This window comes from Aethalodelphis obliquidens, unplaced genomic scaffold (assembly GCF_003676395.1).
Source record: "Aethalodelphis obliquidens isolate GAN/ISIS:26980383/991018 unplaced genomic scaffold, ASM367639v1 scaffold18, whole genome shotgun sequence".
Classification (NCBI taxonomy): domain Eukaryota; kingdom Metazoa; phylum Chordata; class Mammalia; order Artiodactyla; family Delphinidae; genus Aethalodelphis; species Aethalodelphis obliquidens.
The window spans coordinates 11,150,756-11,178,141 of record NW_020837962.1 but is presented as its reverse complement, the minus strand read 5'-3'; the positions used below and the strand labels follow the sequence as shown (position 1 = coordinate 11,178,141).

At 49.7% G+C, this 27,386-nt stretch overlaps 1 protein-coding gene and 1 non-coding gene across 5 annotated transcripts; one reads left to right on the top strand and one right to left on the bottom strand.

The window, feature by feature from the left end:
* The first annotated feature begins 58 nt into the window (after nucleotides 1-58).
* Nucleotides 59-27,386, top strand: FLYWCH1 (FLYWCH-type zinc finger 1). 4 transcript variants are annotated; one of them, XM_027117705.1, is made up of 9 exons: nucleotides 59-172; nucleotides 10,315-10,750; nucleotides 11,017-11,475; nucleotides 12,506-12,949; nucleotides 13,123-13,386; nucleotides 17,016-17,279; nucleotides 18,193-18,465; nucleotides 19,623-19,695; nucleotides 26,251-27,386. In XM_027117705.1, exons 2-9 carry the CDS (start codon nucleotides 10,417-10,419, stop codon nucleotides 26,288-26,290), a joined length of 2,151 nt encoding a protein of 716 aa, XP_026973506.1. In that variant the 5' UTR covers nucleotides 59-172; nucleotides 10,315-10,416; the 3' UTR covers nucleotides 26,291-27,386. The 4 variants fall into 4 exon arrangements, with proteins under 4 accessions (XP_026973506.1, XP_026973505.1, XP_026973504.1 ...); XM_027117704.1 differs by having other exon boundaries at nucleotides 11,014-11,475; XM_027117703.1 differs by having other exon boundaries at nucleotides 11,014-11,475; nucleotides 17,016-17,285.
* TRNAW-CCA (transfer RNA tryptophan (anticodon CCA)) lies at nucleotides 22,006-22,078 on the bottom strand. The gene has a single exon. It is a non-coding gene; the product is annotated as a tRNA-Trp (tRNA).

The window sequence follows — 27,386 nt, the reverse complement described above, 5'->3', positions numbered from 1 at the left end:
AGTTTATGGAAGAATTTCACATACAGTATCTCATTTGCCACTTTTCCTGTTTCACAGATGAAATCAGCCCAGAGAAGTGATGGGATTTGCCCCAGGTCTCCCACCCAGCAAGTCAGCGCTAACGACGGGTGTTGGCGGACAGTGATGGTGGTTCTCACTCTTGTGTATGAAGGTAATTCTGTTGATCCGCCATCAGCTGCTGAGCGAGGCTCTGCCTTTCAGGATCTTAGGGCTTGGACCCACTGGTGTCTGAGAGGCACCTAACAATTTGTAATATTGTGTGTGTCTTGGGTGTTGGGTTTATTTGAGCAGGCAGTCTGAGTATTGCACTCAGATTGCTCTGTACCTCAATTTTGGGGGAGGGGAAACAGCATAAGAGAATGACCAACTGTAAACTGTGAGGCTCTCCTACTTTCCATTTACATCTGCCTGACTTAAAAATATTCTAGCCAACTCAATAAATCTTTACTGAGTAAAAATGGAATATTATGAAAAAACACATTAGGGCCCAAGTATTTACCTCAAAACAATGATCATCCAAAAATTAAAAAATACATTTAAATCCACCTAGAACAAATATATAAATTTATTGCAAATAGAAGTTTCATAAAATAATGCTCATTTCTGTTACACACAATGCAGATTGGTTATTTCCTATGTAATTTTTGAAATTGCTGCCTGGAACCCAAAGATTATAAGAGCAATGACCAGGGAGATTTGAAAAGCAGAGGCTTAGACCAAAACAAAGAAAATAAAACTCTTTCATACAGATACTAAATGAACACGTGTGTAAGCTTTTACTTAACTCATCAATCAAGGAAGCAGTAAGATCTTACAACCAGTTTGCAGGAGACTCCAAAAAAGATTCTGGAAGACTGTAGATTAGGAATATTGACATGAATGTGCAAATGGAGGCAAAACCAGAGAAGTTACTTACTTATCTGTATTTATTTACATGGCAAGAAAGAGAGAACGTGTCTACAGAATAGAATTATTTTACCTTGTTCCGTTATCTGTGCAGAGCTGCAGAAGTAGCTCAAAGGCAGCAACAGGCTAGAATCGTATAACCTGAAAGGCTGTGTTCTAGACAAAACCCAGTTCTCCATTGAAGCACAAATTTTCCCTATGGCTTCATAATCTCAATGAAAGATATTTTTTGCATGAAATAAGGCTGGTCCAGTAAGATTGGGCCTGATTATTTACATAGGTGCGGCAGGCATGCTAATTCACCTCGTAGGCCATCTTGAGTTTGTTTTGCTGGAAGTCTCTGTGAGGAACCTCAGATTGGATTTCTAAAAGTCTGGTATTTGTTATCCCAAGGTACTAAAGCCATGCCCAATGAGCTTTCTCCCCCAGATTTCACCTGTACTACTTAAAATTTGGACAAATTCCACTCTTCTTGAGGTCCCCAAAATATCTTAAGGTGTCTGAAACTTGTTAAATTGTTATTAAAGGATCATTTAAAAAGATGCAATCATGACTCTCCCACCGATATAAAATAAACAAATGTTAATGATTCTGTTTAATGCATTAATGAGGGAACCTGTACAATGTGACAGATTAAACGAGGTAATGTATGTGAAACACTTCATGTGTTGCCCTGCATAAAGAAAACCTCAAATCCTTATTAAGTTGGTCACTTAGCCTCTGGCCACCTAACCTCAAGGGCATCTATTCCAGTGTTTCTCAAAGCCAAGTCCATGATCCACCAGAACCAGGGTCTCAGGGGGTACTTGTTAAAAACCCAGATTCTTGAATTTTGCTCCAGACTCACCATCAGAATTTTGGATGGGAAATCCAGGCATCTGATTTTTTTTTTTTAATATCAGAGAAAGGGTTATTGCAGGGCCAAGCAAGGAGAATGGGTGGCTTGTGCTCAAAACCCCCAAACTTCCGATGATTTTCAGGGAAAAGTTTTTATAGGCAAAATTTGGGGTGAGGCTGCAGGGTATGTGATTTTCTTCTGGTTGATTGGTGGGGAGGTAACAGAGAAGGGCTCCAGGAATCCTGTGCTCTAAGCATCTGCATTTTTACCAAGTGCCCCGAGTAATTCTTATGGAGACCAGAATTACGTATACAAATAATTGAAATAAAAGCTTCATGAAAACTGTACTTAACCTCAGTATATGGGTGCACTCTTTCTGTTCTGTTTTATTTTTCAAGCGCTGCTTTTAAGCAGGTTTCTCAACCTTGACCCTGATGCTATTTTAGACCAAATCCTTCCTGGGGAGAGTGGGGGTGGGGGGCTGCCCTGGGCACTGTGGGATGTTGAGCAGCATCCTTGGCTCCCACCTACCAGATGCCAGTAGCCTGCCCCACCCCCTAGTTATGACAACCAAAAATGTCTCCTGACCTGGCCAGATGTCACCTGGTGGGCAGATCACCATGACTAAGAACCACCAGTCTTAACCTACTGCGTTGATTCCTATGGGTTGGAATCCTCAAATTGAAAAGAACCATTTTAACTTATATTAAGAGTTTAGGCCCTGAAAACAGACACAGGAGTTTTGAATGCTGACTCTGTCCTTTAGTGGCCTGGCTCTCGGTCACAGGAATCTAAGAGTGAGCCTTAGTTTCCTCCTCTGTGAATGAAACAACAGCAGGCCTAATGGATGAGGGTATTTGGGAGATAAAATGGAATAAAGCATGCAAAGCCCTCGCCTAGTGCCAGGCACCTCATTGGTATTTGGTGAACATGAAATGTGTGATCACGGTCCTTCGGACTCTTGAAGCATGTATGATCAGAAACCATCTGGGAAAACAGAAACTACCGTAAGGTTTCACTGGGAATTTCATTGCTCTCCCTGGTGGTGGAAGAGCTGAGAAGCCACATGGGAAATGGTGAGCGACCCAGGGATTAGCAGTGGTGGGATGCCACCCCCACAGCGAGGCCCGGCAGAGCAGCCAGGGTGGCAGGCGGGACCCAGCAGAGCTGGAGCAGCCACCCCAGGCAGGTCGCTTCAGGGACACCCTCCAGTCTCCCATGGTGCCTCCGGTTGGCCAGATCAGCTGGAAGCCACAGTGCTAAGCCATAACATAGCTGGTTTGTAGGGCTGATCAATGCAGCTCTGAAGGCCTGACTCTCACTACCCGTATGGTCCTGGGCCACTCGCTTCAGGCCCGAGCCTCAGTTTCCCCAGAAACAGAGCGGGGATGATGGTGAAGGGAGATTGTTGGGTCCCCATACTTGAGGTACACGTGATGTTATAGGATTTTTGTTCCTGGCTCAGGTGCCAGCTTGAGGACCAACCACATGGCTCTGGGTCAGAGAGTATCCCTTTTGTGTCCCCTCCTCTCCTCCCCCACCCTTCCACCCAGGAGGCCTATGGGTCATTTATTTTCTCTGTCAACTTCCATTGTGTCTGTAAGTTTGAAACTTGGGTTTTCAAAATCCTTTTATTTTGAGTTAATTTTAGACTTTTTTAAAAATTGCAAAAAAAAGTACAAAGAATTTTCCTATACTCATCACCCAGTCTCCCTGAATGTCAGCATCTTACCTAACATTGTGCAGTGAGCAAATCTGGGAAATCCACGTTGGTACAAAACCATTAACCTAAACTATTGACCGTATGCAAATTTCACCAGCTTTTCCCCTAATGTCCTTTTTCTTTTCTGAAATCCCATGTTGCATTTTGTCCTTGTGTCTCCTTAGTCTCCTCCAGTCTGTGACAGGCCCTCAGCCTTTCCTTGTCCAAGATGACCTTGACACTTTCAAAGTGTCCTGGTCAGTTTTGTAGAATGTCCCTCCATGTGGCTTGGGGGTGCCACATGGGGGTGTGCGTTCTGGGCAGGAATATCACAGAGGTGATGCTGTGCCCTCCTTGGTGCATCTTATCAAGGAGGTCATGGTGTTGATGTGTTTTATTACTGGTGAAGTTGACCTTGAGCACTTAAGGCTGTGTATGCGAGATTTCTCCCCTGTCAAGTCATTATCTTTCCCTTTGTGGTTAATAAATATCTTGGGGAAAAGGTCTTTGAGGCCATGCAAGGCCCACAACACAGACTGCAAGGTACTTGATTTTCACTTGTTTTTCTGTCCCATTATCTATATTACTCTTTTTTTTTTTAATTTCTTTGGATTTTATTTTATTTTAATTTTTTTTGGTGGTACACGGACCTCTCACTGCTGTGGCCTCTCCTGTTGCGGAGCACAGGCTCTGGACGCGCAGGCTCAGCGGCCATGGCTCACGGGCCCAGCCGCTCCGCAGAACATGGGATCTTCCCGGACCGGGGCATGAACCCGTGTCCCCTGCATCGGCAGGCGGACCCCCAATCACTGTGCCACCAGGGAAGCCCTGGATTTTATTTTATTATTTTATTTTATTTTTTGGCTGCACTGTGCAGCATGTGGGATCTGAGTTCCCTTACCAGGGATCAAACCCATGCCCCCCTGCATCGGAAGGGTGGAGTCTTAACCATTGGGCCATCAGGGAAGTCCCCTGTCTATATTACTCTTTATTTTCCTGTATGACACATCTTGCATAGGACTGGAATCCCTACTTTTCCTGAGAGTTATGGAGTTAAAGAAAAAAATTACCAAGCAAGGAGATGCAGCTTATCTTTAAAGTGTTTACTATTTTCCCACTGTAAAGTGTTCATGCACCTTGTAAACAATTTTGAGAAAACAAAAGAAATTTAAGGGAAAAAATTAATTGCTTTCCTTACTAGTTTTAACATTTTGAGATATTTCCTCCCAGTTATTTAAGGTTTTTTTAAAGTCACAAATACATACAATAAAGTTAGTCGATAAACAACAAATGTGACCAGACTTGAGACTTGAGTTGAGACAGAAGAAATGAAGTGGATTGAGGTCTAGAGGCAGTGTCATGGTCTAAGGAATATTTTGGTTTTTTTTTTTTAAACCTTAGCTTAGAAAACATAGTCTTCGCCGATATGTTAACTGGATTTTGCTTTCTACGTAATATATTTTGTAAATACAAACGTTTTCAGAAGTCTTCCTGAATTATTTGTCTGATATGGAAAAACTCCCAAATTCTAGTTTTTAAACGTTGTGATACATCTAATTCTACCAAGGATGCTTTACGTGCATTTCAAGGAGCAAGATTGCCATCTTGTGGTCATCTTTTGGTATTACTGAGGATTTAGATTTGTGTTCATGTTAGGGGCCTGCGTTAGGTAATGCTTTGGTCCTTCACAAGGGCTCCATCTGGTCTGCAGGTGCGGGCTTCCCACTCTAAAGAGGAATAAAATAGCAAACATGTTGAACACATGTGTGTGCAACAGAAAATTACGTGTATATTAAAGGCACTAATACAAGAATGGAAACAGCTGTGCATTTGAGTGGCAGGCTCGTGGGTGATTTATGAGTGTCAGTTCTCAACATTTTAAAATGTTTTCTATGTAGTTTTTACAATATGATCTTAGCAACTTACAAAATATCTCAGTATATAGTCCATGCCACCCCTCTCCTTTGGTGAGGAAACCAGGCCCAGGAGTGAGAAGCCTGTTTCTGATGGAGAAAACGGTTTTTTATCCAAGTGACTCCGGGGACATGAGTCATACCTATGAGGATTTTTTGTTTGTTTGTTTGTTTGAGATCTTAGTTCCCTGATCAGGGATTGAGCCTGGACCCTGGCAGTGAAAGCACCAAGTCTTTTAACCACTGGACCACCGGGGGATTCCCTATAAGGTTTTTTTGGGGTTTTTTTTGCGGTACGTGGGCCTCTCACTCCTGTGGCCTCTCCTGTTGCGGAGCACAGGCTCTGGACGCGCAGGCTCAGCGGCCATGGCTCACGGGCCCAGCCGCTCCGCGACATGTGGGATCTTCCCGGACCAGGGCACGAACCCGTGTCCCCTGCATCGGCAGGCGGACTCTCAACCACTGCGCCACCAGGGAAGCCCTTATAAGGTTTTTTTTAAACAACCTTATTAAGATATGATTCACATAGCATACAATTCCCCCAACTAAAGTGTATAATTCAATGTTTTATTGTATTCACAGCCAATTTTATAACATTTTCATTACCCCAAGAAGAAACTCCACACGCCTTAGTATCACTCCCTAATCTCCTCCTCCCTCCCCTCCAGCCCCTGACAACCACTAATCTACTTTCTGTCCCTATGGATTTGCCTCTACTGAACATCTCACTTAAATGGAATTATACCACATGCTGACTTTAGTGTCTGGCACCTTTCACCGAGCCGCACTGTCTTCAAGGTTCATCCACATGGTAACATGTATCAGAACTTCATTCATTTTTATGGCTGAATAAATTCCACTGCATGGATAGACCACATACAGGCCAGAGCAGGTATTTCAGAGGGAAACACGGATTATGGATTGACCCAGCAGGTGCTGATCCTGCACGGTGGCCCAACAGGAGAGTGGTGTCTGCAGAGTTGGGGGGCAGCTGCCAGGCGGCCTGGGTGAGAAGGAAGGGGTATGGACTGTTCCTGCAAAGTCTAACTGTTGAGGGAAGGAGAGAGTCTTGTGAGGTTTTGTTTTAGGATATAGGAGACCTAAGAAGATTAGGACCTGAGAACTCTAAATGCAAAGACCCAGAGGAGGCAGAGAGGTTTGGAGACCAGAGAGAGCAGGATATGAATGATGGAGAAAGGGCCCCCGGGGGGTGGAGTGCCAAGGGAACTGGACGGGACACTTCATTTACCAAATCAGGATAAAAATTGTATGCTGTCTTTATCCAGGCAGTGATGATGAGTCATTAGAGCTTAGGCAGCATCCATCCTCAGTGCATAAATTGTGAAAGAGAGAGAAATTGTAAAATTCAGAATCATGGAGGGATAACTTTAGTTAATCAGAAATCTGCATTGTATGGAGAACCTCATTCACCAGTATGGTAGGTGGAGCATTACTATGTATGGTTTGTTATAGTTGGGTTTTTTTGGGTTTTTTTGTTTTTGTTTTTTTGCGTGTCTGTTAAAATATACCTTACAAAAATGTACTAGTTTGATCATTTTTTTAAAAAAATTTTGGAGTATAGTTCCTTTACAATATTGTGTTAGTTTCTACTGTACAGCAAAGTGAATCAACTATACGTATACATATATCCCCTCTTCTTTGGATTTCCTTTCCATTTAGGTCACCACAGAGCACTGAGTAGAGTTCCCTGAGCTATACAGTAGGTGCTCATTAGTTATCTATTTTATACATAGTATCAATAGTGTATATATGTCAATCCCAATCCCCCAATTCATCCCAACCCCCACTTTAATCATTTTTAAGTGTACAGTTCAGTGGCATTAAATACATTTGCACTGTTGTGCAACCATCACCACCATCCATCTCCAGATCTTTTTCATCTTCCCAAACTGAAACGCTCCCCACTAAACACTAACTCCCCATTTCCACTCCCCCCAGCCCCTGGCAACTACCATTTGACTTTCTGTTTCTATGAATTTGACTACTCTAGGTACAACATATACGTGGAATCATACAGCATTTGTCCTTTTATGTCTGGCTTATTTCATGTTACAGACTTTTTAAATAAGTAATTCTTATTTGCTATCCTTTATACTTAATATTTTTATTCCTTTCACTGGGTTACCAGCCCTTTAAATGTGATAATCTGAGGGATTTAAAATTTGTGTAGCATGGCCCCTAGAGTTCAAGCGTTCAAAAGCACTTTGATATTGGATATTTCACAACCATTAGTATTAATTCATCTGTCAAAAAGCCAAAACTGACTAGGTTCAGTCACTTGCCAAGAATATCAGTTACTGCTGCATAACAAATGAGCCCTGATCTTATTGGCTTAAAATAACAGTAGTTTATTATTGATCAGGGTTCCATGGGGTGCCTGGGCTTGTTTCCCCAGGCTCCTTCTTGTGGCTACACAGAAGTGGAGGGTCTGCTGGACTGGACACTGGAAATGGCCTCCCTCCATGCCTGGCAGTGCCTCCATCCCTTGCATGTGGCCCTTCATACAGCTTCCTTCTCTGGCAGTCTCAGGGCCCCTGTCCATGAGGGTGAGGGCGTCCAAACCCCCACAGCGAGCTTCTGCCACTCTCTATTGGCTACGGCAAGTGACCAATGTGGGCTGGAGACCAGTCCAGATTCAAGACCGCATGGCAAAGGGGCCTGCATACCTTATGGGAGGATCTGTGGTCATTAAACAGTCTACACTTTAAGGCCCTTTAATGGTTGAGAATGGGAACCGTCAATCGAATCGAAATTCAAGCCCACTGGCAAGGAGCCAAGCCTATCCACAGTCTGTAGTCAGCCACAGTTCAAGGTCTTTTGTTGCGCTGGAACTTGTTCCATATCCTTTGAGGTACAGAGATTTTAGTTGAGAGAATTACACTGACTCGGGGTACACATGACTCTGGGTACAGTTTCACGGGAATGTGGGTGTTCTCTGTCATGCCAACCCCCAGTGGCCTGAAGGAGGCCGGGCTTCGGCATCTGATCGCTTGAGACTGAGGCCATTGGTGTGTCGGGGTCCCTGCAGCCTCAACTCCTGTCCCTCTGCACGGCGGGGACCAACCGCATGGTCCTGTAGGAACATGCATGCTGGGTGGACAGTGACCGCAACGTTTTGGGGGCTTGAGTTGTCTGAAAGGCCTGTGGAAGGGAAGGCCAGTTTCTCTGCGCCCTCTCGCCCCGTTGAGGAGAGGACGCCCGGTGGAGACCAAGTTCATTCGCCCGGCAACCCGGAGCGCGCAAGCCCCGGAGGCGGGCTGCCGGCGGAGGGACGTGGGCAGAGACCAATCAGCGAGCGGGGGCGGGGGGCGTGGCTTCCCGCGTAACCCTTTCCCGCCCGAGCGGCTCTGCACGCGGAGGCGCCGGCGCTGTCTTGCTGCGGCCGGTCCCCATGTACCCGCAAGTCCCCAGTACCACTACATCGCCCTGTGGGGCGGGATGGGCAGAGCGGGGAGGACTGCACAGGAGGAGCAGGGGTTGGCTTGTCCGGGGGCCGGAGGAGGATGACGCTGGAGGACAGACCTGGCCGGGTACTCCCAGTCCTGTGTCCCGTTACCTGTTATCCGGATTTCCTAGAGTCTCGCCCTTCAGGACAGGGCTTTGGTGCTGCCCGGGGCTGGGCGTGCAGGCGGTTTGGGAGAGGTTGTAGGGGACACGGCGCCCCCTGCACCTTCGGCCTTGGCTCCGTCTCCACGGGGACCCAGGAGCCCCGCGCTTGGGCTGACAGGCCTTGGGGAACTGAATGTGGGCCCCAGACCAGGAAATGGCGGAGCAGGAATGGGGGACCCAGGTATTAGAACCGTAGAGCTTGGGATGGGGATGACAGCTCACAGGTGGGGAAGCTGAAACGTGCTGGGAGGCCGCATCCTGTTTCTGGGCTAGTACTGATAGATGGGAAAGACCCTGACATGCACCCACCACCCAGTCCCCCAGGAAGACAAAACGGCCACTTATGCCCCCACACTGATGCCCCAGGGTCCCGGTCTCCAGGCCAGCCCTGCCTGTCATCCATCCTTTCTGCTTCTCCAGACCAGAAGCCAAGGAGCCCTCAGTGACCACGGATTCTCTGGACACCTCCACAGCCCTGTCCCCACTCAGCTGAGGCAGAGCCAGCACCAGCTCAGACACAAGGTCGCTGCCCTCGTGGGGCCCTGGTGTCCCCTAGCACTGGGTGCCCCGGGGCCTCTTGCCTGGGATGGGGGATGGATCTAGTTGTGAATCCAGAGAGTGCCTCCTCCCAGGGCCAGGCTCCTCCTTTGGGGTCTGCAGAGTGCCAGCAGGGGCCCAGCCCATGCTCCCAGTGACACAGTGTCAGGGTGAAGGGCACCAGGCATTCTGGGAGGGTTGGTGACCTGAACTCATGTCCCCAAAGTGCTTTTCCTCAACGCCTGGTGCTCAGGAAGACCGGTTCCTGTTATCCTGGATGAGGTACCCCAGGTGCTGTACGGGCGGGCTCTGGACCCACCTTGACTGGACTCCCAGCTCTGCCTTCATGGCTGCATGCCTCAGTGTCCTCATCTGTAACCTGGGTCAATGAGAAAGATCAACTTTCATAACATGGGGCTGAAGGTTAAATGGAAACACCTGTGGAAGCACTTCACCGTGTGCTCAGCACCTGTGGGCCTGGATTCCTAGTAACTCACAGCTGTCAGCACCTTGGTCACCCCAGTAGCCCCTTGAGAGCCCTGTTTTGGGCACATTTTGTAGATGGGAAAGTGAGGTTTGGCTGGGAGAGGTGACGGACCCAAGGCTACCAAGAGAGCAGAAGCACCAGCCCAGGGTTCTCTGGCTCCATTCAGGTCCTTTCCTGGGGGCACCGAGGCAGCCCCATCTGCCCCAACCTCCAGCCCAGATTCTTCCTGAACCCAGGTCCAAGGGCACCTCCACTGATGGGATTTTGCCTCCTGCCTTAGGACGGAGCCCTTGAACTGCTGGGTTCCTTCCAGGGAGGTGGAGGAGAAATCCCATCTGCTGGGGCCTGAGCGTGGCCTGGGGGCCAGGCCATCGGTCCCAGAATGCCCCTGCCCGAGCCCAGTGAGCAGGAGGGCGAGAGCGTGAAGGCCGGCCAGGAGCCCTCCCCTGAGTCCCCTGAGCCGGGCACAGATGTCGTCCCTGCAGCCCCCACGAAGCCCACGGAGTTCTCCGAACTGGTCCTACTGACAGCCTCCACTGAGAATGGGGATGGAGTGGACTCCCAGCCCAAAGCAGTGCACTGTGTCCTGTCCTTGGAGATGTCTGGCCCTGACACCCTGGCTGGGACCCCCCAGATCCTGCCAGTAGAGGAACAGCAGGGGGCAGTCCAACCAAGCCCCCAGGCCCAGGAACTGAAACACAGCAAGCCAGACACAGGTGAGTTCCGGGCCAGCTGCCCCTGTCTGGCCACTTTTGTGGCCCTGCATGCTCAGACTTGGGCTTCGCATACTCCCCTTTCCAGTGAGGTGACCTTAGCCATCTCTTCCCTGCTCTGAGCAGGGCCTCCTGGACCTTGACCCAGGCTGGTGTGATGATCGCAGGACGTCATCCAAGGGCACCCCAATCCCTGTGTTCCCATCTGTGCCCCTGGCTCAAGCCTTGCTCTGTGTCAGCTGACCTGGCCCTCCCCTTGCCTTCAGCAGCCCCCCAGCCCCTGGAGTTCCTGAGGACCCCATTTGGGGGCCGCCTGCTGGTGCTGGAGTCCTTCCTGTACAAGCAGGAGAAGGCTGTGGGGGACAAGGTATACTGGAAGTGCCGCGAGCACACCGAGCTGGGCTGCCGGGGCCGGGCCATCACCCGTGGCCTAAGGGCCATGGTGATGCGGGGCCACTGCCACCCGCCCGATGAGGAGGGCCTGGAGGCCCGGCGCCAGAGACAGAAGCTGCCCAGCCCAGCCCTGCCCGAAGGCTTGGGGGATCCCCAGGGCCCCGGCGGCCGAGTGGAGGAGCCCCTGGAGGGGGTGGGCCCGTGGCTGTGCCCCGAGGAGCCGGAGCCGGCCCCGGGGCCAGTGCTGAGCAAGCCAGCTCCCGAGGAGGATGAGGGGCTCCGAGCCCTGTCGCTGCTGAGCTTGCCTCCCAAGAAACGCCCGACGCTGGGGACCGGTGAGTGCCCCCCCACCCCGGCTCTACTCTCAGGCAGGTGGGAACCACAGCCCTTTCCTCTGCCCAAAGATAAATGTGGGTCCCACGTGGCTTCATAATGTGCTCAAAGTCAAAACGATTTTTAAAATATAAATGTGTCCAAGTAATCATTAAGCCCAAGGGGTAGAACTAATGCTCGTGAGCCAGGCAGCCTAGGTCCTTCTGGAGCTTCCTGATGCAAAAACCTGAGGTTTATGGACCCCACGTGATTCTGGTAACCTTTGAAGTTTGGGAAGATCGGCCTGGTGGGAGGCTTGAGCCTTGTGCCCCAGGTTCAAGATCCAGCTCTGCCTCATGTAGCTGGGCAGCCTTGTTGAAGCACTGCAGGTCAGGAGGTCGCTCCTAAGATGTGTGATAGCCTCGCCATTAGGGGATCTGGTGCTGCAGTGCCAGCCCTGGTCCAGTGTGTGTTGTCACTGAGTAACTGGTAGATGGAGTCTTTGCAGAGGTTCTTATTCTTTGTTTGTTGGGTTTTGTTTTGTTCTTTGTGGCAGTTTTTATTACCAGTAACTGGGAGGTGGGCTTGGTCCCATAGGCTGGGTGCCTCCAGACCTGGAGAGGATTGAAGGATTTAGGGATTTAAGGCGGCTGCTGTGCTGGGTGCCGGGGGCTGGGTGAGAAGGACTTGTCTTTCACTGTGTATCTTTTGGTCCCATTTCATTTTATGGCATGTGCATGTGTTATTCGATAATTAGATACAATTTTCAAACAAACCCTAAGAAAAAGTATGGCCGGGAGTGACTGAGCAGGCAGGGTGTGGCATCGGAGGCAGCTTGGCCCTCTCCAGTGTGTGACCTGGGACGTGGTGCTTGACCACCCAGAGCCGTGGCCTCCTCACCGGCCACCAGGAGAGGAGCCACACAGCCTCCTTGGGGCACTGGGTGGGCAATCAGTGGGGATGCATCCAGGGCCCTGACCTGCACGGTAAACTAAAGGAGCAGAGCTCTGCCAGCCTGCACCTGCCCAGCCCCCTCTCCACTTCCTCCTCCAGGAGGGCCCCCGCCCCTGGAGTTCCTGAGAACCTGCTATGGGGGCAGCTTCCTGGTGCACGAGTCCTTCCTCTACAAGCGGGAGAAGGCTGTGGGGGACAAGGTGTACTGGACGTGCCGGGACCACACGCTGCATGGCTGCCGCAGCCGGGCCATCACACAGGGCCAGCGGGTGACTGTCATGCGTGGCCACTGCCACCCGCCTGACGTGGAGGGTCTGGAGGCCCGGCGGCAGCAGGAGAAGGCCATGGAGTTGCTGCGGGCCAGGCCGGGCGGCCCCGGGGGCCAAGTGGACAAGCTGCTCCAAGGCGTGGACAGCCTGTTCTACCGCAGGGGGCCGGGCCCCCTGACTCTCACCAGGCCCCGGCCCAGAAAGCGGTCAAAGGCCAAAGATCAGGACTTCCTGGCCCAGCCGCAAGGCGAGGAGGACCAGGACGAGGACCTGGGTGAGTCCACACCCGCTGGCCTGGCGCTCTGCCTGCACTCCAGTCTTGCTCCCCGAGGTCCCAGGAGGTGGGAGGGGGGCGATGCCAGGCCTGGCCCAGCCCCAGGCCCTGCTCCGGCTCACACCCCAGCTTCCAACCTCCCTCCCCTGACCCCCTCTCCCATTTCTCCCCAGGAGGCCCTGAGTTCCTGAGGACCCCTCTGGGGGGCAGCTTCCTGGTGTACGAGTCCTTCCTCTACAGGCGGGAGAAGGCGGCCGGGGAGAAGGTGTACTGGACGTGCCGGGACCAGGCCCGCATGGGCTGCCGCAGCCGAGCCATCACCCAAGGCAAGCGGGTGACAGTGATGCGAGGCCACTGCCACCCGCCCGACCTGGGGGGCTTGGAGGCCCTGCGGCAGCGAGAGAAACGCCCTGGCACGGCTCAGCGAGGGAGCTCTGGTAGGCCAGACCGGGGAGCGGCCTCGGGGGACAGTCAGAAGACCCAGACTGCCCACCCCGTTCCCTCTTGACCTCCAGCAAGCATCCTCCCCGTCCTTACTGGGGACCCTCTGGAAGGTTACAGCTCCCTCCTGTCTCATCTCCCTACCCCCACACCCCCTCCTGGTCCACCTCACCTTATCCCCAAGTCGATTAGGTGACTTGGGGCATCACCCTTTCTCTTGGGCAGTAGGCCTCACTCTCCTGCTCAGACCAGCCCAGAATCTCTGCAGCACTTGACCAACCCAGGCTCCCTTTCCTCCTTCTCATCCTTTCTTTTTTCTTAAGAATGTATAGGATTCATAGAGAAAGCTAATTGCACAAGCTGGTTTCTCATTTTTCCAGTGTGGGTGGCTGACACCGTGCCCGGTAATAAGCACGTCCTACAGATGTGGCTTAAGGGCTGAAGGTGACCCGTTCCTGTCATTGACTTCTGTTCTCCTCCAGCTGTTCTGCCTGATCATCTACCATCGTCCCTCTGGGCTCTATGACGAGGGTCACAGCCCCCCTCCTCCCACCTTTGTCGGCCCCACAGTGCTTATGTTTGACTCTCGTGGCCACAATAACGTGCATATTCCGGCTCATCTTGCTAAGAGCAGCCTCGGCCCAGCCTTCTCTGCTCCCTGCTCTCCCTCGGGGGTTCCCAGTCCCATACTTTTCTGAGTCATCTGAGTCGCCTTTAGAGCCTTTTTGGCCCTAAAATTGTCTCAAACTCGAGATCTCTGATTTTTTTTTTTTTTCTGACTCTTTTTATCCCATTTCCTTATAACTTCTATGTACCTAGGGATGATCTAGCCTCGCCCCGTCCTTACCCCCAACTCCCACCCCAAATAACCACTCAGCCATGGTTCCTTTTTTTGTTTTCTTCCTTCCTTCCTTCCTTGCTTCCTTTTTTAATTTTTTGGCTGTGCAGAACGGCATGCAGGACCTTAGTTCCCCAACCAGGGATTGAACCTATGCCCCCTGCAGTGGAAGCGCTGAGCCTTAACCACTGGACCACCAGGGAAGTCCCCTTTCCGTTGTTCCTTAGGGCATCTGCTGCCCTCTTCCCTAAAGCGTGCTTCCTTCCATTGCTGTCAACTGTTTTTTTATTTCCTGTTGACTTCCGACCAGAGACGGCAAGGACCCAGCAGTTACCCACTGCCCCCTCCTCTCGAGGCAGCTGTTGCACTTTTTTTATTTAATAAATTTATTATTTATTTATTTATTTTTGCCTGCTTTGGGTCTTTGTTGCTGTGTGCAGGCTTTCTCTAGTTGTGGCGAGCAGGGGCTACTCTTCATGGCGGTGTGTGGTCTTCTCATTGTGGTGGCTTCTCTTGTTGTGGAGCACGGGCTCTAGGCACGCAGGCTTCAGTAGTTGTGGAACGTGGGCTCAGTAGTTGTGGCTCGCAGCTCTAGAGCACAGGCTCAGTAGTTGTGGCTCGCGGGCTTAGTTGCTCCGCGGCATGTGTGATCTTCCCGGACCAGGGCTCGAACCTTGTCCCCTGCACTGGCAGGCGGATTCTTAACCACTGCGCCACCAGGGAAGCCCCACTGTTGCACTTTTGTTCTATAAATCTGTCCACGGCTGAGTGGGAACACACTGCAGTGGAGGTGTGGCTGTTTGTGGCTCCTTTTCCATGGTTGTCTGGTGTTTGTGCTCGAATGACTGCATCTTTCCAAGGTGCATACAGGGGGTCTTTGCTTGAAGGTATAGGGTCGTGTCTCCATCCCTGTGGTACCTGGCTCTGCTGGGGGCACTTGGGGCCTTTTCAGGCCGGAAACCATGTCCTTCACTTGTAAAAATTTTCTCATGTTCAGTGCCTTTCGAGTCCCCATTTTTCTGACATTTCCTTGATTTTGCTTTCCAGTCCTTCTATTTAATTTTTAACTTTCACTCTTGTATTTGAACTCCTTTGCATTCCATCCTCTGAGGAGTGCAGCGGCCCTGCCATCCAGCCTCTGGCAGTGGCCTTGTTTTCTCCAACTACCTTTTCTGTATGAGTTTCTTTAGTCTCTGCCATTCAGGGTGAAGCTTCTCTCTCTTTTTTTTTTTTTTTTTGGTCAACTGGTGAAATTTTCCAGCCAGGTACATGCCATTCAATTTTCTGTCGATCACACAGTTGTATAAAGCAGCAAAACTAAAGGGGGAATGATTGTTGTATATACTTTAAATTGCTTTGCATGGTCTCATTTGTGATGCTTGATGTAAGAGTCTTGACTTTTTCATCATGTAAGATGGTATGAGAACCTTTGACCCACGTGGCCAGTGGTCCCTAGCCAGGTTTAAGGAGAGACCCACACGCTCCGTATGTGCGTGCCGACCAGGCGACCCTCGAGACCCCAGGCCTCAGAGCCCTAGGACCAACCTCCTGCAGCGATTTCAGCCTGGCTGCCGGCTCCAGGGACTTGGGCAGGGAAACAGGGAGTTTCATGTCAGTGCAGACTTCCTCCTCCTCCCCCACACCCCAGACTCTTCCTCCCCCAGGGCGGGCACCTGTCTTATTGCTCTTCACGCAGACAGTCCTTGTCAGTCCCCCTGTTTGGGGCCTGCCCTAGACCCCTACTTCGGAGGGACCTCGGGCCTCCCTAGGTTTGGCCACTGGACTCTGCTTGTTCTGAGAGTCACCCCCTGAGGCTGGGCGAGCTCTTGCTTTGCCAGGTCTGTGACCAGGTGACCCCCTTTGCCCAGCGTCTAACCTGGGTCAGCATCTCTGCCATCTCCTCTCCTCTCTGAATTTCTGGCCTCATGCCCTGTGCCTTTTTCATCCCTCAGTGAACATTTTCATTGGGTGCTGGGGGAGCAGAAACATGCCCCACATCATATACCTCCCCTTCGGCCACTCACCCCCCACCCTGGCCCCCCCTTCTCCAGGGCATTCTCACCAACCCCCCACTATGGCTGCCATCCCTGCTGCTGTGCTGACGGACCCCCGAATCCCCCTCCACCCCTCCTGTGTGGTCCTGGTGCCTGGGCAGCGGGAAGGGAGTCCTCAGAGCAGAAGGGCGTGGCCACCTTCCAGGTCCCCCCTCTCAACACGTCAGGACAGTGGCCCAGGCCGCTCCCTGCCTCCCCTCCTGCCCTCAGGTCAAAGCCCACCCAGCCTGGCTCCCTGGGTGAGTGGACCCTCCTACAGCCCCACTGCTCACCACGCACAAAGGGCTGCACGCAACTCCCATTTCGCTCCTGGTTGCTTATCCCCCGTAGGGCCTGTCCACTAATTCCTCCAATTTAGCAGGGGCGAGAGGCCCTTGTGCCATCCCATTGCCGGCACCTCAGATAAGACACCGCCTTCCTGCAGGCGCCGCGAGGTGGAGGAGACGGACTCTGCCTTCAGCGATCTCCACCTCACCAGTCTCCCGCCTCCCTTCTCTCCCAGGCTTGGGAAAGGAGCCCTGGGAGCTCAGGCTAGGCTGAGTCTGGGGGATGGGGGGCCTGTGTCCTGGGCTGTGAGGAGGTAGATGCAGCGTGGGGTGGGGTCCGTGGGTCTCATGCCAGGAGCCATGCTGCTCTAGGCTCTGAGAACGGGGTCACGGCCCCCCTCATTCCTCAGCTCCAGGCCTGGCTCCAGGCTCTTCCTCCCCCGACCCCCTCTCCCATTTCTCCCCAGGAGGCCCTGAGTTCCTGAGGACCCCTCTGGGGGGCAGCTTCCTGGTGTACGAGTCCTTCCTCTACAGGCGGGAGAAGGCGGCCGGGGAGAAGGTGTACTGGACGTGCCGAGACCAGGCCCGCATGCGCTGCCGCAGCCGAGCCATCACCCAGGGCCAGCGGGTCATGGTGATGCGCAGACACTGCCATCCGCCCGACCTGGGGGGCCTGGAGGCCCTGAGGCAGCGGGAGCAGCTCCCCAGCCCAGCCCAGAGGGAAGGCTCAGGTGTGGGTGAGAGGGGCGTGGCACGGGCCGGGCCCGGTCTCCCTGCTGGCCCAGCAGCCCCTGGGGACTCAGAACACAGGCTGGAGGCTGCCTGCTGGGACATTCCTCCTGTGGCCCATGTCCAGTGGTGTCTGTCCTCCTGGTCTGTGGGCTCCCTTAGGGCAGGGGCCACATCTGGACTCCACACTAATGGCACTGGTCCTCATCTGGGATGCGCTGTCAGTGGGAGAAACCCACTCAGACCACTGGAGAAAACGGGGCCAGGGGCTGCAGTGGCATTACTGGCAGCTGCAGGAAATGCTCGGCACCCATTTGTGGGGCAGTGCTCCTGGACCTGGGGGACCCTCTGTCTCCCCTCTCCCTCCCCACCCCTGCCAGTGCCTTCAGCCACCCCAACCCCAACATGTCAGGAGCTTTCAGTTCAGATTCTTAAAAGTCTCAAAAGGGAGAATTTGATTGGTTGCCAGCTGGCCAAGGGGAGGGTGAACAGGGAGCCGGGAGGCCCCTAGTGCACTGTCCAGACCAACCATGGCCCTTCCAGCGTATTCCATTTCAGCCCAGCCCCTGCCCTGGGGTGCTTGCTTGCCGGCCAGCATGAAGGCCGAGCAGGGTCAGGAGAGGCCCGCAGGAAAGCTCAGTGTTTGGGCGGCTGCAGGGCCAGCCTCCCCGGTCTGCACTCCAGGGCATCAGGGCCGTGGTGGCTTGAGCTTCAGTCCCCAGGGCCCTGCAGCACAGGCTGGGGTGGAGGGCAGGGACCAAAGAGGGACCTGCGGGGGTTGGGGGGTCTGCAGTTTCCTGGCTGGAGCTGGCTGGTGGGACAAAGGAAGCAGTCTCCATCCCTGGCACCCAGGCTCTGTCCCCTGCTTCCAAGGCCCGGCCCAGGCACCCCACTCACACGTCATGTTCCTTCCAGAAACCCTCCAGCCCCTGGAGTTCCTGAGGACCTCTCTCGGGGGCAGGTTCCTGGTGTACGAGTCCTTCCTCTACAGGAAGGAGAAGGCGGCCGGGGAGAAGGTATACTGGATGTGCCGGGACCAGGCCCGCTTGGGCTGCCGCAGCCGGGCCATCACCCAGGGCCAGCGGGTGACCGTCATGCGCAGCCACTGCCACCTGCCTGACCTGGCAGGCCTGGAGGCCCTGAGGCAGCGGGAGCGGCTCCCCAGCACAGCCCAGCAGGAAGACCCAGGTACAGACAGGAGTGGGGGCGAGAGAGCTGTGGGTATCTTGGTCTCTGCCAGCCCGAGGTTCAGACACCTCAGGCGACAGGCACTGTCTGGGGACCTTTGTTCCCTGGTCTTCCTGCCTTTCCAGTCTTCTAACCTTCCTCTCTACTGGCTCCTTCTCCTGAGCCTAGAAACACACCTAAATTGGTCCCATCCTTAAAACCAACTCCCCTTGTAACCGCCATTTTTTTCCTCTCTTTTATACTAAGAGGTCCTAACTTTTTATGGGTGGTAGTATCTTTTGAAAATCTGATGAAAAAATATAGACCACCCTAGAAGAATATACTAATGTGTGTGCACACGCAAACATGAGTGCTCCCGTGCGTGCACACACACACGTAGTTTTGCAAATAATTAACTGTATCAAACTGAAAATGGGTTCCCTTCAGATAAACAGAATGTAAAACCAGTCTTTTTTTTTAATTTTTGAATTTTATTTTATTTATTTTTTATACAGCAGGTTCTTATTAGTTATCTATTTTATACATATTAGTGTGTATATGTCAATCCCAATCTCCCAATTCATCCCACCACCACACACCCCCCGCCACTTTTCCCCCTTGGTGTCCATACGTTCTCTACATCTGTGTCTCTATTTCTGCCCTGCAAACCGGTTCATCTGTACCATTTTTCTAGTAAAACCAGTCTTTAGAAAGCATTATGTGTCTCATATTAGTTCATGGAAATATTAAAGGGCACATCTTATAAAATACGGGAATGAATCCAAGTTGTATCAAACAAACAAAAGAAACTTGATTTCTGTTTAAAAAAAATTTTTTTTCCATGAGAAAGCCACTGTTCAGCTTAACCAAGGAGGAGGCGCTGTGGTTTGCCTTTGTTGGGGTGAAGGGCGTGCCATCTTTGAGATTGTTGCCTCCCAGTCTTTTTGGTGACAAGGTGAAGACTGACTCAGGATCTCCAGCAGTTTATTTTACCGGGCATAGGTAGTTTTGGCATCAGAAAACCAGAATTCCCCTAATGACTCCCCCAATCAGAGTCATTCCACCTGGTTTTCATCCTCAAGGCCTTGAAGTCATCGTTCCAGGAGGTGTGCCTTTGCCTCTGGCAGCTTCAACAAGAAAAGAATTATTAATCCATGTTTTCAATGTTTTTTACTCAGAAAAGACAAAACTTCTGCCTGAAGTTCAACTGTGCTTCGAGACTTGTGCTCCTGAAAGCCAACAGAGCTATGGGTAACTGTATTACCATAATCACAAATTACACAAAACTTAGTGACTAAGAACAATAAATATTTACTGTCTGTCACAGTGTCTGTGGGTCGAGATTTCAGGAGTGGTTGGGTGGGGTGGTTCTGGGGTTGAAGGAAAGATGTCAGTGGGGGTACACCCATCTGAAAGCTTGAGTGGGGCTGGAGGAAGTGCTTCCAAATGGCCTGTTCACTCACATGGCTGTGGGCTGGAGGCCTCAATTCCTCACCATGTAGACATTTCCTTAGGGCTGTTTGAGTGCCCTCAAACATGACAGCTATCTCCCCCCAAAACAAGTGATCCAAGAGATCCAAGGGAGAATGCAGAGCAAGAAGGAGGCCACCACCTAAAGCAGAATTCACGTCCTTCTCAAGCACATGTGGGACAGTCCCCAGGATGGATCATATCTAGGCCATAAAACCAGACCCCACAAATTTTTTTATTTATTTTAAATTATCTATTTATTTATTTGGCTGCACTGGGTCTTTAGTTGCAGCATGGGGGATCTTTGTTGCAGCATGCAGGATCTAGTTCCCTGACCGTGTACCAAACCCAGGCCTCCTGCATTGGGAGCGCAGAGTCTTAACCGCTGGACCACCAGGGAAGTCCCCAGACACCACAAATTTAAAAGGATTGAAATCATGCAAAGTATTTTGTCTGACCACAGTGGAAAGAAATTAGAAGTCAATGACGAAAAAATTTGGGAAACTCACAAATACATGAAAGTTAAACAGCCTACTTATAAGTATTACCAGTGACTCAAAGAAGTTACAAGGGAGATTAGAAAATACTTTGAGGGGCTTCCCTGGTGGTCCAGTGGTTAAGACTCTGCACTTCCATTGCAGGGGGCACAGGTTCAATCCTGGTCGGGGAACTAAGATCCCACATGCTGCATAGCGCAGCCAAAAAAAATTTTTTTTAATAAAAATTAAAAATAAAGATCTTGGGCTTCCCTGGTGGCACAGTGGTTATGAATCTGCCTGCCAAAGCAGGGGACACGGGTTCGAGCCCTAGTCCAGGAAGATCCCACAAGCCGCAGAGCAACTAAGTCTGTGCACCACAACTATTGAGCCTGCGCTCTAGAGCCTGCGAGCCACAACTACTGAAGACCGTGCACCTAGAGCCCGTGCTCTGCAACAAGAGAAGCCACTGCAATGAGAAGCCCGTGCACCGCAAGGAAGAGTAGCCCCCACTCGCCGCAACTAGAGAAAGCCTGCACACAGCAACGAAGACCCAACACAGTCAAAAATAAATAAATAAAATAAATTAATTTTTAAAAATAATAAAAAAATAAAGATCTCAAGTCAATAACTCAAACTTACATGTTAGAAAAAGAATGCTAGGAAAAGAAAAACAATGTAAACCTAAAGCAAGCAGAAGGAAGGAAATAATAGCTATTAGAATAGAAATTAATGGAGTAGAGAATAGAAAAGTAGGGACTTCCCTGGTGGTCCCGTGGTAAAGAATCCGCCTTCTAATGCAGGGGACACGGGTTCAATACCTGGTCGGGGAACTAAGATCCCACATGCCACGGGGCAACTAAGCCCGCATGCCACAACTACTGAACCCACGCGCCTCAACTAGTCAGCCCACATGCCGCAAACTACAGAGCCCATGCACTCTGGAGCCCATGCACCACAACTAGAGAGATGCCTGTGCGCTGCAATGGAGAGCCCATGCACAGCAACAAAAGGTCCCATGTGCTACAACAAAGATCCTGTGTGCCGCAACTAAGACCCAACGCAGGCAAGAATACAATAAATAAATAAATAATATATTTTTAATGTTAAAAAAAAAGAAAATAGAGAAAACTAACAAAACCAAAAGTTGTTTCTTTGAAAGGATCAACAAAATTGACAAACCTTTAGCTAGACCAGAAAAACCAATTATAAGGAAATACTGTGAACAATGGCATGCCAACAAATTAAATAACTTAGATGAAATGAAAAAATTCCTAGAAACCTACCAAACCTGATTCATGAAGAAATAGAAAATCTGAGTAGACTTAAACCAAGTACAGAGATTGAATTAGTCATTTTAAAACTCCCCACAAGTTAAGACTCTGTGCTTCTGCTGCAGGGTACACAAGTTTGATCCCTGGTCAGGGAACTAAGATTCCCGCTTAGGCCTAGATGACTTAATTGATGAGTTCTACCATATATATATGTTATATATATATATATAATATATATATTTATAGATATAATATATTATTTACATACTTATATACTATATAGATATAGATAGATAGATAGATATTCTTTTTTTTTTGGCCACGCGGCCTGTGGGATCTAGTTCCCTGACCAGGGATCGAACCCGGGCCCCCTGCATTGGAGGCATGGAGTCTTAACCACTGGACCAACAGGGAAGTTCCAAGTTCTACCATATATTTAAAGAAGAGAGATACTCTTCCCAAAAATAGAAGAAGAGGGAACACTTCCCAACTCATCCTGTAAGGCCAGCAATACCCTGTTATCAAAACCAAGCAAAGACATCACAAGAAAAGAAAACTAGGGACTTCCCTGGTAGTCCAGTGGGTAAGACCCCATGCTCCTAGTGCAGGGGCCCTAGGTTCGATCCCTGGTTGGGGAACTAGATCCTGCATGCATGCCACAATGAAGAGCCCACGTGCCTCAACTGAGATGTGGCAGAGCCAAAATATATTAATTAATTAATTAAAAGAAATAAAACTATAGAGCAATGTCTCTTAGGAACATAGAAGTAAAAATTCTCAACAAAATGCCAGCAAACTGAATCCAGCAACATAAAAAAGGATCATACACCATGACCAAATGGGACTTATGCCAGGAATGCAAGATTGCTTTCCCAGCTGTAAATCAATATCATACAGCTTGTGTACAGAACAGATTTAACACAGCAGGCCTGCAACTTCTGTCCTTAGAACAACCTGCTTGCAAGGCTAACCCTTAGCTTCCAGGGTCAAGGTCAAGGATGTTTCCAGGACTTGACCCTGATACTATCCCTAAGTGATAACAATTGCTCACTTTTAACTTTTTGTACAAAAAAAGCAGCCACAACTACTGAAGCCCATGCTCCTAGAGCCCATGCTCTGCAGGAAGAAAAGCCACTGCAAGGACAAGCCTGTGCAACACAGTGAAGAGAAGCCCCCATTTGCCACAACTAGAGGAAGCCCGCGCGCAACAACGAGGACCCAACGCAGCCAAAAATAAAAAAATTTAAAAAAAAACAAACTTTAGTGCTTCAAATAATACCATCAAGAAAGTTGGAAAAGACAATCCACAGAATGAGAGAAAACATTTGCAAATCATATCTGTTAAAGGACTTGTATCCAGAATATATAAAGAATTCTTAGGGAATTCCCTGGGAGTCCAGCAGTTAGGACTCAGAGTTTTCACTGCCAGGGCCTGGTTCAATCCCGGGTCGGGGAACTAAGATCTTGCAAACCACAACAATAAAAAGACAAATAATCCAATTAACACGTGGACAAAGGATGTGAATAGACAGTTTTTATTTCAAAGATTTTATTTTTTTTATGAAGTTCAAGATATACTAATGGCCAATAAGCACAATTAAAGATGTTCAACGTCATTAGCCTTAGGAAATGCAAATCAAAACTACAATGAGGGGCTTCCCTGGTGGCGCAGTGGTTAAGAATCCGCCTGCCAATGCAGGGGACACGGATTCGAGCCCTGGTCTGGGAGGATCCCACATGCCTCGGAGCAGCTAAGCCCATGCACCACAACTACTGAAGCCCACGCACCTAAAGCCCATGCTCCGCAACAAGAGAAGCCACCGCAATGAGAAGCCCATGCACCGCAACGAAGAGTAGCCCCTGCTCACTGCAACTAGAGAAAGCCCATGTACAACAATGAAGACCCAATGCAGCCAAAAAAAAAAAAAAAAAACTACAGTGAGCTAGCACTTCACACCCACTAAGATGGCTAAATCAAAAAGACAGACAATAACAAGTGTGTACAAGGATGTGGAGAAATTGGAACCTTCATACACTCTTGGTGGGAATGTAAAATGGCACAGCTACTTTGGAAAACAGTCTGGCAGTTCCTCAAAATGTTAAACAGGGATTTCCATGGCGGTCCAGTGGTTGGGACTCTGCACTTCCAGTGCAGGAGGTGAGGGTTCAATCCCTGGTCGGAAAAACTGCATGCTGCGTGATGCAGCCAAAAAAAAAAAGAAAAGTTAAACATAGAGTATTTGTTCACCCAGTAATTCCACTTCTAGTTGTACACCCAAGAGAATTGAAAACATGTGTCCATAAAAAACTGTACATCAATGTTCATATCAACATTAAACATAATAGCCAAAAAGTGAAAACCCAAAATATCCATTAATGGTTGAATGAATAAATAAAACATGGTTCATTCATACAATGAAATATTACTTGGCCATAAAAAGGAATGAAGAACTGACACACACTACAACACGGATGAACCTCAAAAACGTGATGATAAGTGAAAGAAGCCAAACACAAAAGACCACAACTTGTATAATTCCATTTCTATGAAATGTCCAGAATAGGCAAATCTATGGAGTTAAAAAGTAGATTAGGGACTTCCCTGGTGGTCCAGTGGTTAAGAATCCGCCTTCTAATGCAGGGGACGCAGGCTTGATCCCTTGTCAGGGAACTAAGATCCCGCATGTGGAGGCACAACTAAGCCCGCGCTCTGCAACTGCAGAGCCCATGCACTCTGGAGTCTGCGTGCCACAACTAGAGAGAAGCCCATGCACTGCAACGAAGAGCCCACACTCCGCAACGAAAGACCCCACGTGACTCAACTAAGACCTGACGCAGCAAAACATAAATAAATAAATAAATAAATATTTTTTGAAAAAAAGAAACTAAATTAGTGGTTGCCTAGGGTGAGGAATGTTGGGGGGTGTAGCTAAAGGTTATGAAGTTATTTATTTATTTATTTATTTATTTATTTATTTATTTATTTAGGCCACACCGCATGGCCTGTAGGATCTTAATTCCTCCACCAGGGATTGAACCTGTGCCCTTGGCAGTGAAAGCTCGGAGGAAACCATAAACAAGACCAAAAGACAGCCCTCAGAATGGGAGAAAATATTTGCAAATCAAGCAACTGACAAAGGATTAATCTCCAAACTTTACAAGCAGCTCATGCAGCTCAATAACAAAAAAACAAACAACCCAATCCAAAAATGGGTAGAAGACCTAAATAGACATTTTTTAAAAGAAGATATACAGACTGCCAACAAACACATGAAAGAATGCTCAACATCATTAATCATTAGAGAAATGCAAATCAAAACTACAATGAGATATCATCTCACACCAGTCAGAATGGCCATCATCAAAAAATCTAGAAACAATAAATGCTGGAGAGGGTGTGGAGAAAAGGGAACACTCTTGCACTGCTGGTGAGAATGTGAATTGGTACAGCCACTATGGAGAACAGTATGGAGGTTCCTTAAAAAACTACAAATAGAACTACCATATGACCCAGTAATCCCACTACTGGGCATATACCCTGAGAAAACCATAATTCAAAAAGAGTCATGTACCAAAATGTTCATTGCAGCTCTATTTACAATAGCCCAGAGATGGAAACAACCTAAGTGTCCATCATCGGATGAATGGATAAAGAAGATGTGGCACATATATACAATGGAATATTACTCAGCCATAAAAAGAAACGAAATTGAGCTATTAGTAATGAGGTGGATAGACCTAGAGTCTGTCATACAGAGTGAAGTAAGTCAGAGAGAGAAAGACAAATACCGTATGCTAACACATATATATGGAATTTAAGAAAAAAAAATGTCATGAAGAACCTAGGGGTAAGACAGGAATAAAGACACAGACCTACTAGAGAATGGACTTGAGGATATGGGGAGGGGGAAAGGTAAGCTGTGACAAAGCGAGAGAGAGGCATGGACATATATACACTACCAAACGTAAGGTAGATAACTAGTGGGAAGCAGCCGCATAGCACAGGGAGATCAGCTCGGTGCTTTGTGACTGCCTGGAGGGGTGGGATAGAGAGGGTGGGAGGGAGGGAGACGCAAGAGGGAAGAGATATGGGAACATATGTATATGTATAACTGATTCACTTTGTTATAAAGCAGAAACTAACACACCATTGTAAAGCAATTATACCCCAATAAAGATGTTAAAAAAAAAAAGAAAAAAATCAAAAAAAAAAGAAATTAAATTAGTGGTTGCCTAGGGTGAGGAATGTTTTGGGGTGTAGCTAAAGGGTGTGAAGTTATTTATTTATTTATTCATTTTGGCCATACCTCATGGCCTGTAGGATCTTAGTTCCTCCACCAGGGGTTGAACCTGCACCCTTGGCAGTGAAAGCTCAGAGTCCTAACCACTGGACCACCAGGGAATTCCCAATCTCACGTTTTAAGGGAACTGCTGTGATGCATGTATATGAGTGTGTATAAAAATGATCTGGTTGATGGTGATCTCTAGGGGAAAGGGATTACAGGAATCCTTAACTTTCTTGATTATCTCTTTCCACCACGTTTGGATTTCATGGATATCATGAATGTGTGTTTCTTTGTCATCAGGAAGGTGGAAGATACACATCTGGACAGCGAGTCCCAATGAGGCCAGCCTCCTCCCAGACTCAGCAGAGGAACCTCACGTGTCACCTGCGTCAAGGATGCTCCAGGTCCACACAGAACCCCGGCATTTCCCACCACGTTAGATTTTGCTCGACAAAACCTCTTTCACTCTTCCAAAGCATCCACAGCCTTCACATTTCCTCAAGAGGCCTCCCAGGAGGAACACTTCGATGGTGTCTCCCTGCCGACAAAGAAGAGCCCCAGGAGCTGGTGGCCTGCAGCTGTGTGTGACGTGGAGTGACGTGGGGAGGGCCATGGCCACGAAAAGCTCTGAGGAAGGAAGCATCGTTCACAAAGACACCTGCCCCTGCCCTGGTGCAAATACCCATCTGTTTTCAGAGCCCACGGCTTTGCCAAGGGCTTTCCTGTTGGGTGTGGTCCTGCTTCAGCTCCACAACGTGGAAAATCATCGTGGAGGCCACTTCAAGACGAAGGTGGGGCACGTTTGGGGAAGTTCCTGCTTCCTCAGGCTGAGCTGCCCCTGCGGTTCCAGCCACCCCAGGTGTTTTCCGGGCAGGTGCCAGGTGGGCCTTCATGCTCCTTGGCCATCTGCTGCCGGGCTGTGGCTGTCCCATTAACAGAGCAGGCCGAAACCAGAGGCCTTGCTACACCCTCTGTTAGAGTTCCCTTTGCTGTTTTCCAACTTAAATTAAACCCAGTGTCCACAATCCCCAGGGCAGGTGTTGTTCAGGCCCTGGAAGCCAGCCTGACGGCTGCAGGAAGCCAGCACTGGGCAAACTCCACCGGGGTCGCCCACGTTCGCCTGATGCAGGAGGAGAGGCAGACCCCGATGACAGCAGGTGCAACCCCTTCTCCTGTCTGATGGCACGGCAGGGAGACAGCCTGCAGGGAGCAGTGAGCCCATGTTCCCCACGAACTCCAGAGGCTGCTGCTTGCTAACAGGGCCGCATCCTCCCCAGCGGGCTCCTTGAATTGCAGGGGGAGCACACGGTGCAGGCTTCCTCCCACCAAGCTGGCCATGCAGCCTGCCGTCCAGCCATGGGACAGTGACAGCTCAGACACCCCCCACTGTCCTTCTGCCTATACATTTCCTGCAATAAACCTGATTTTATATCTTA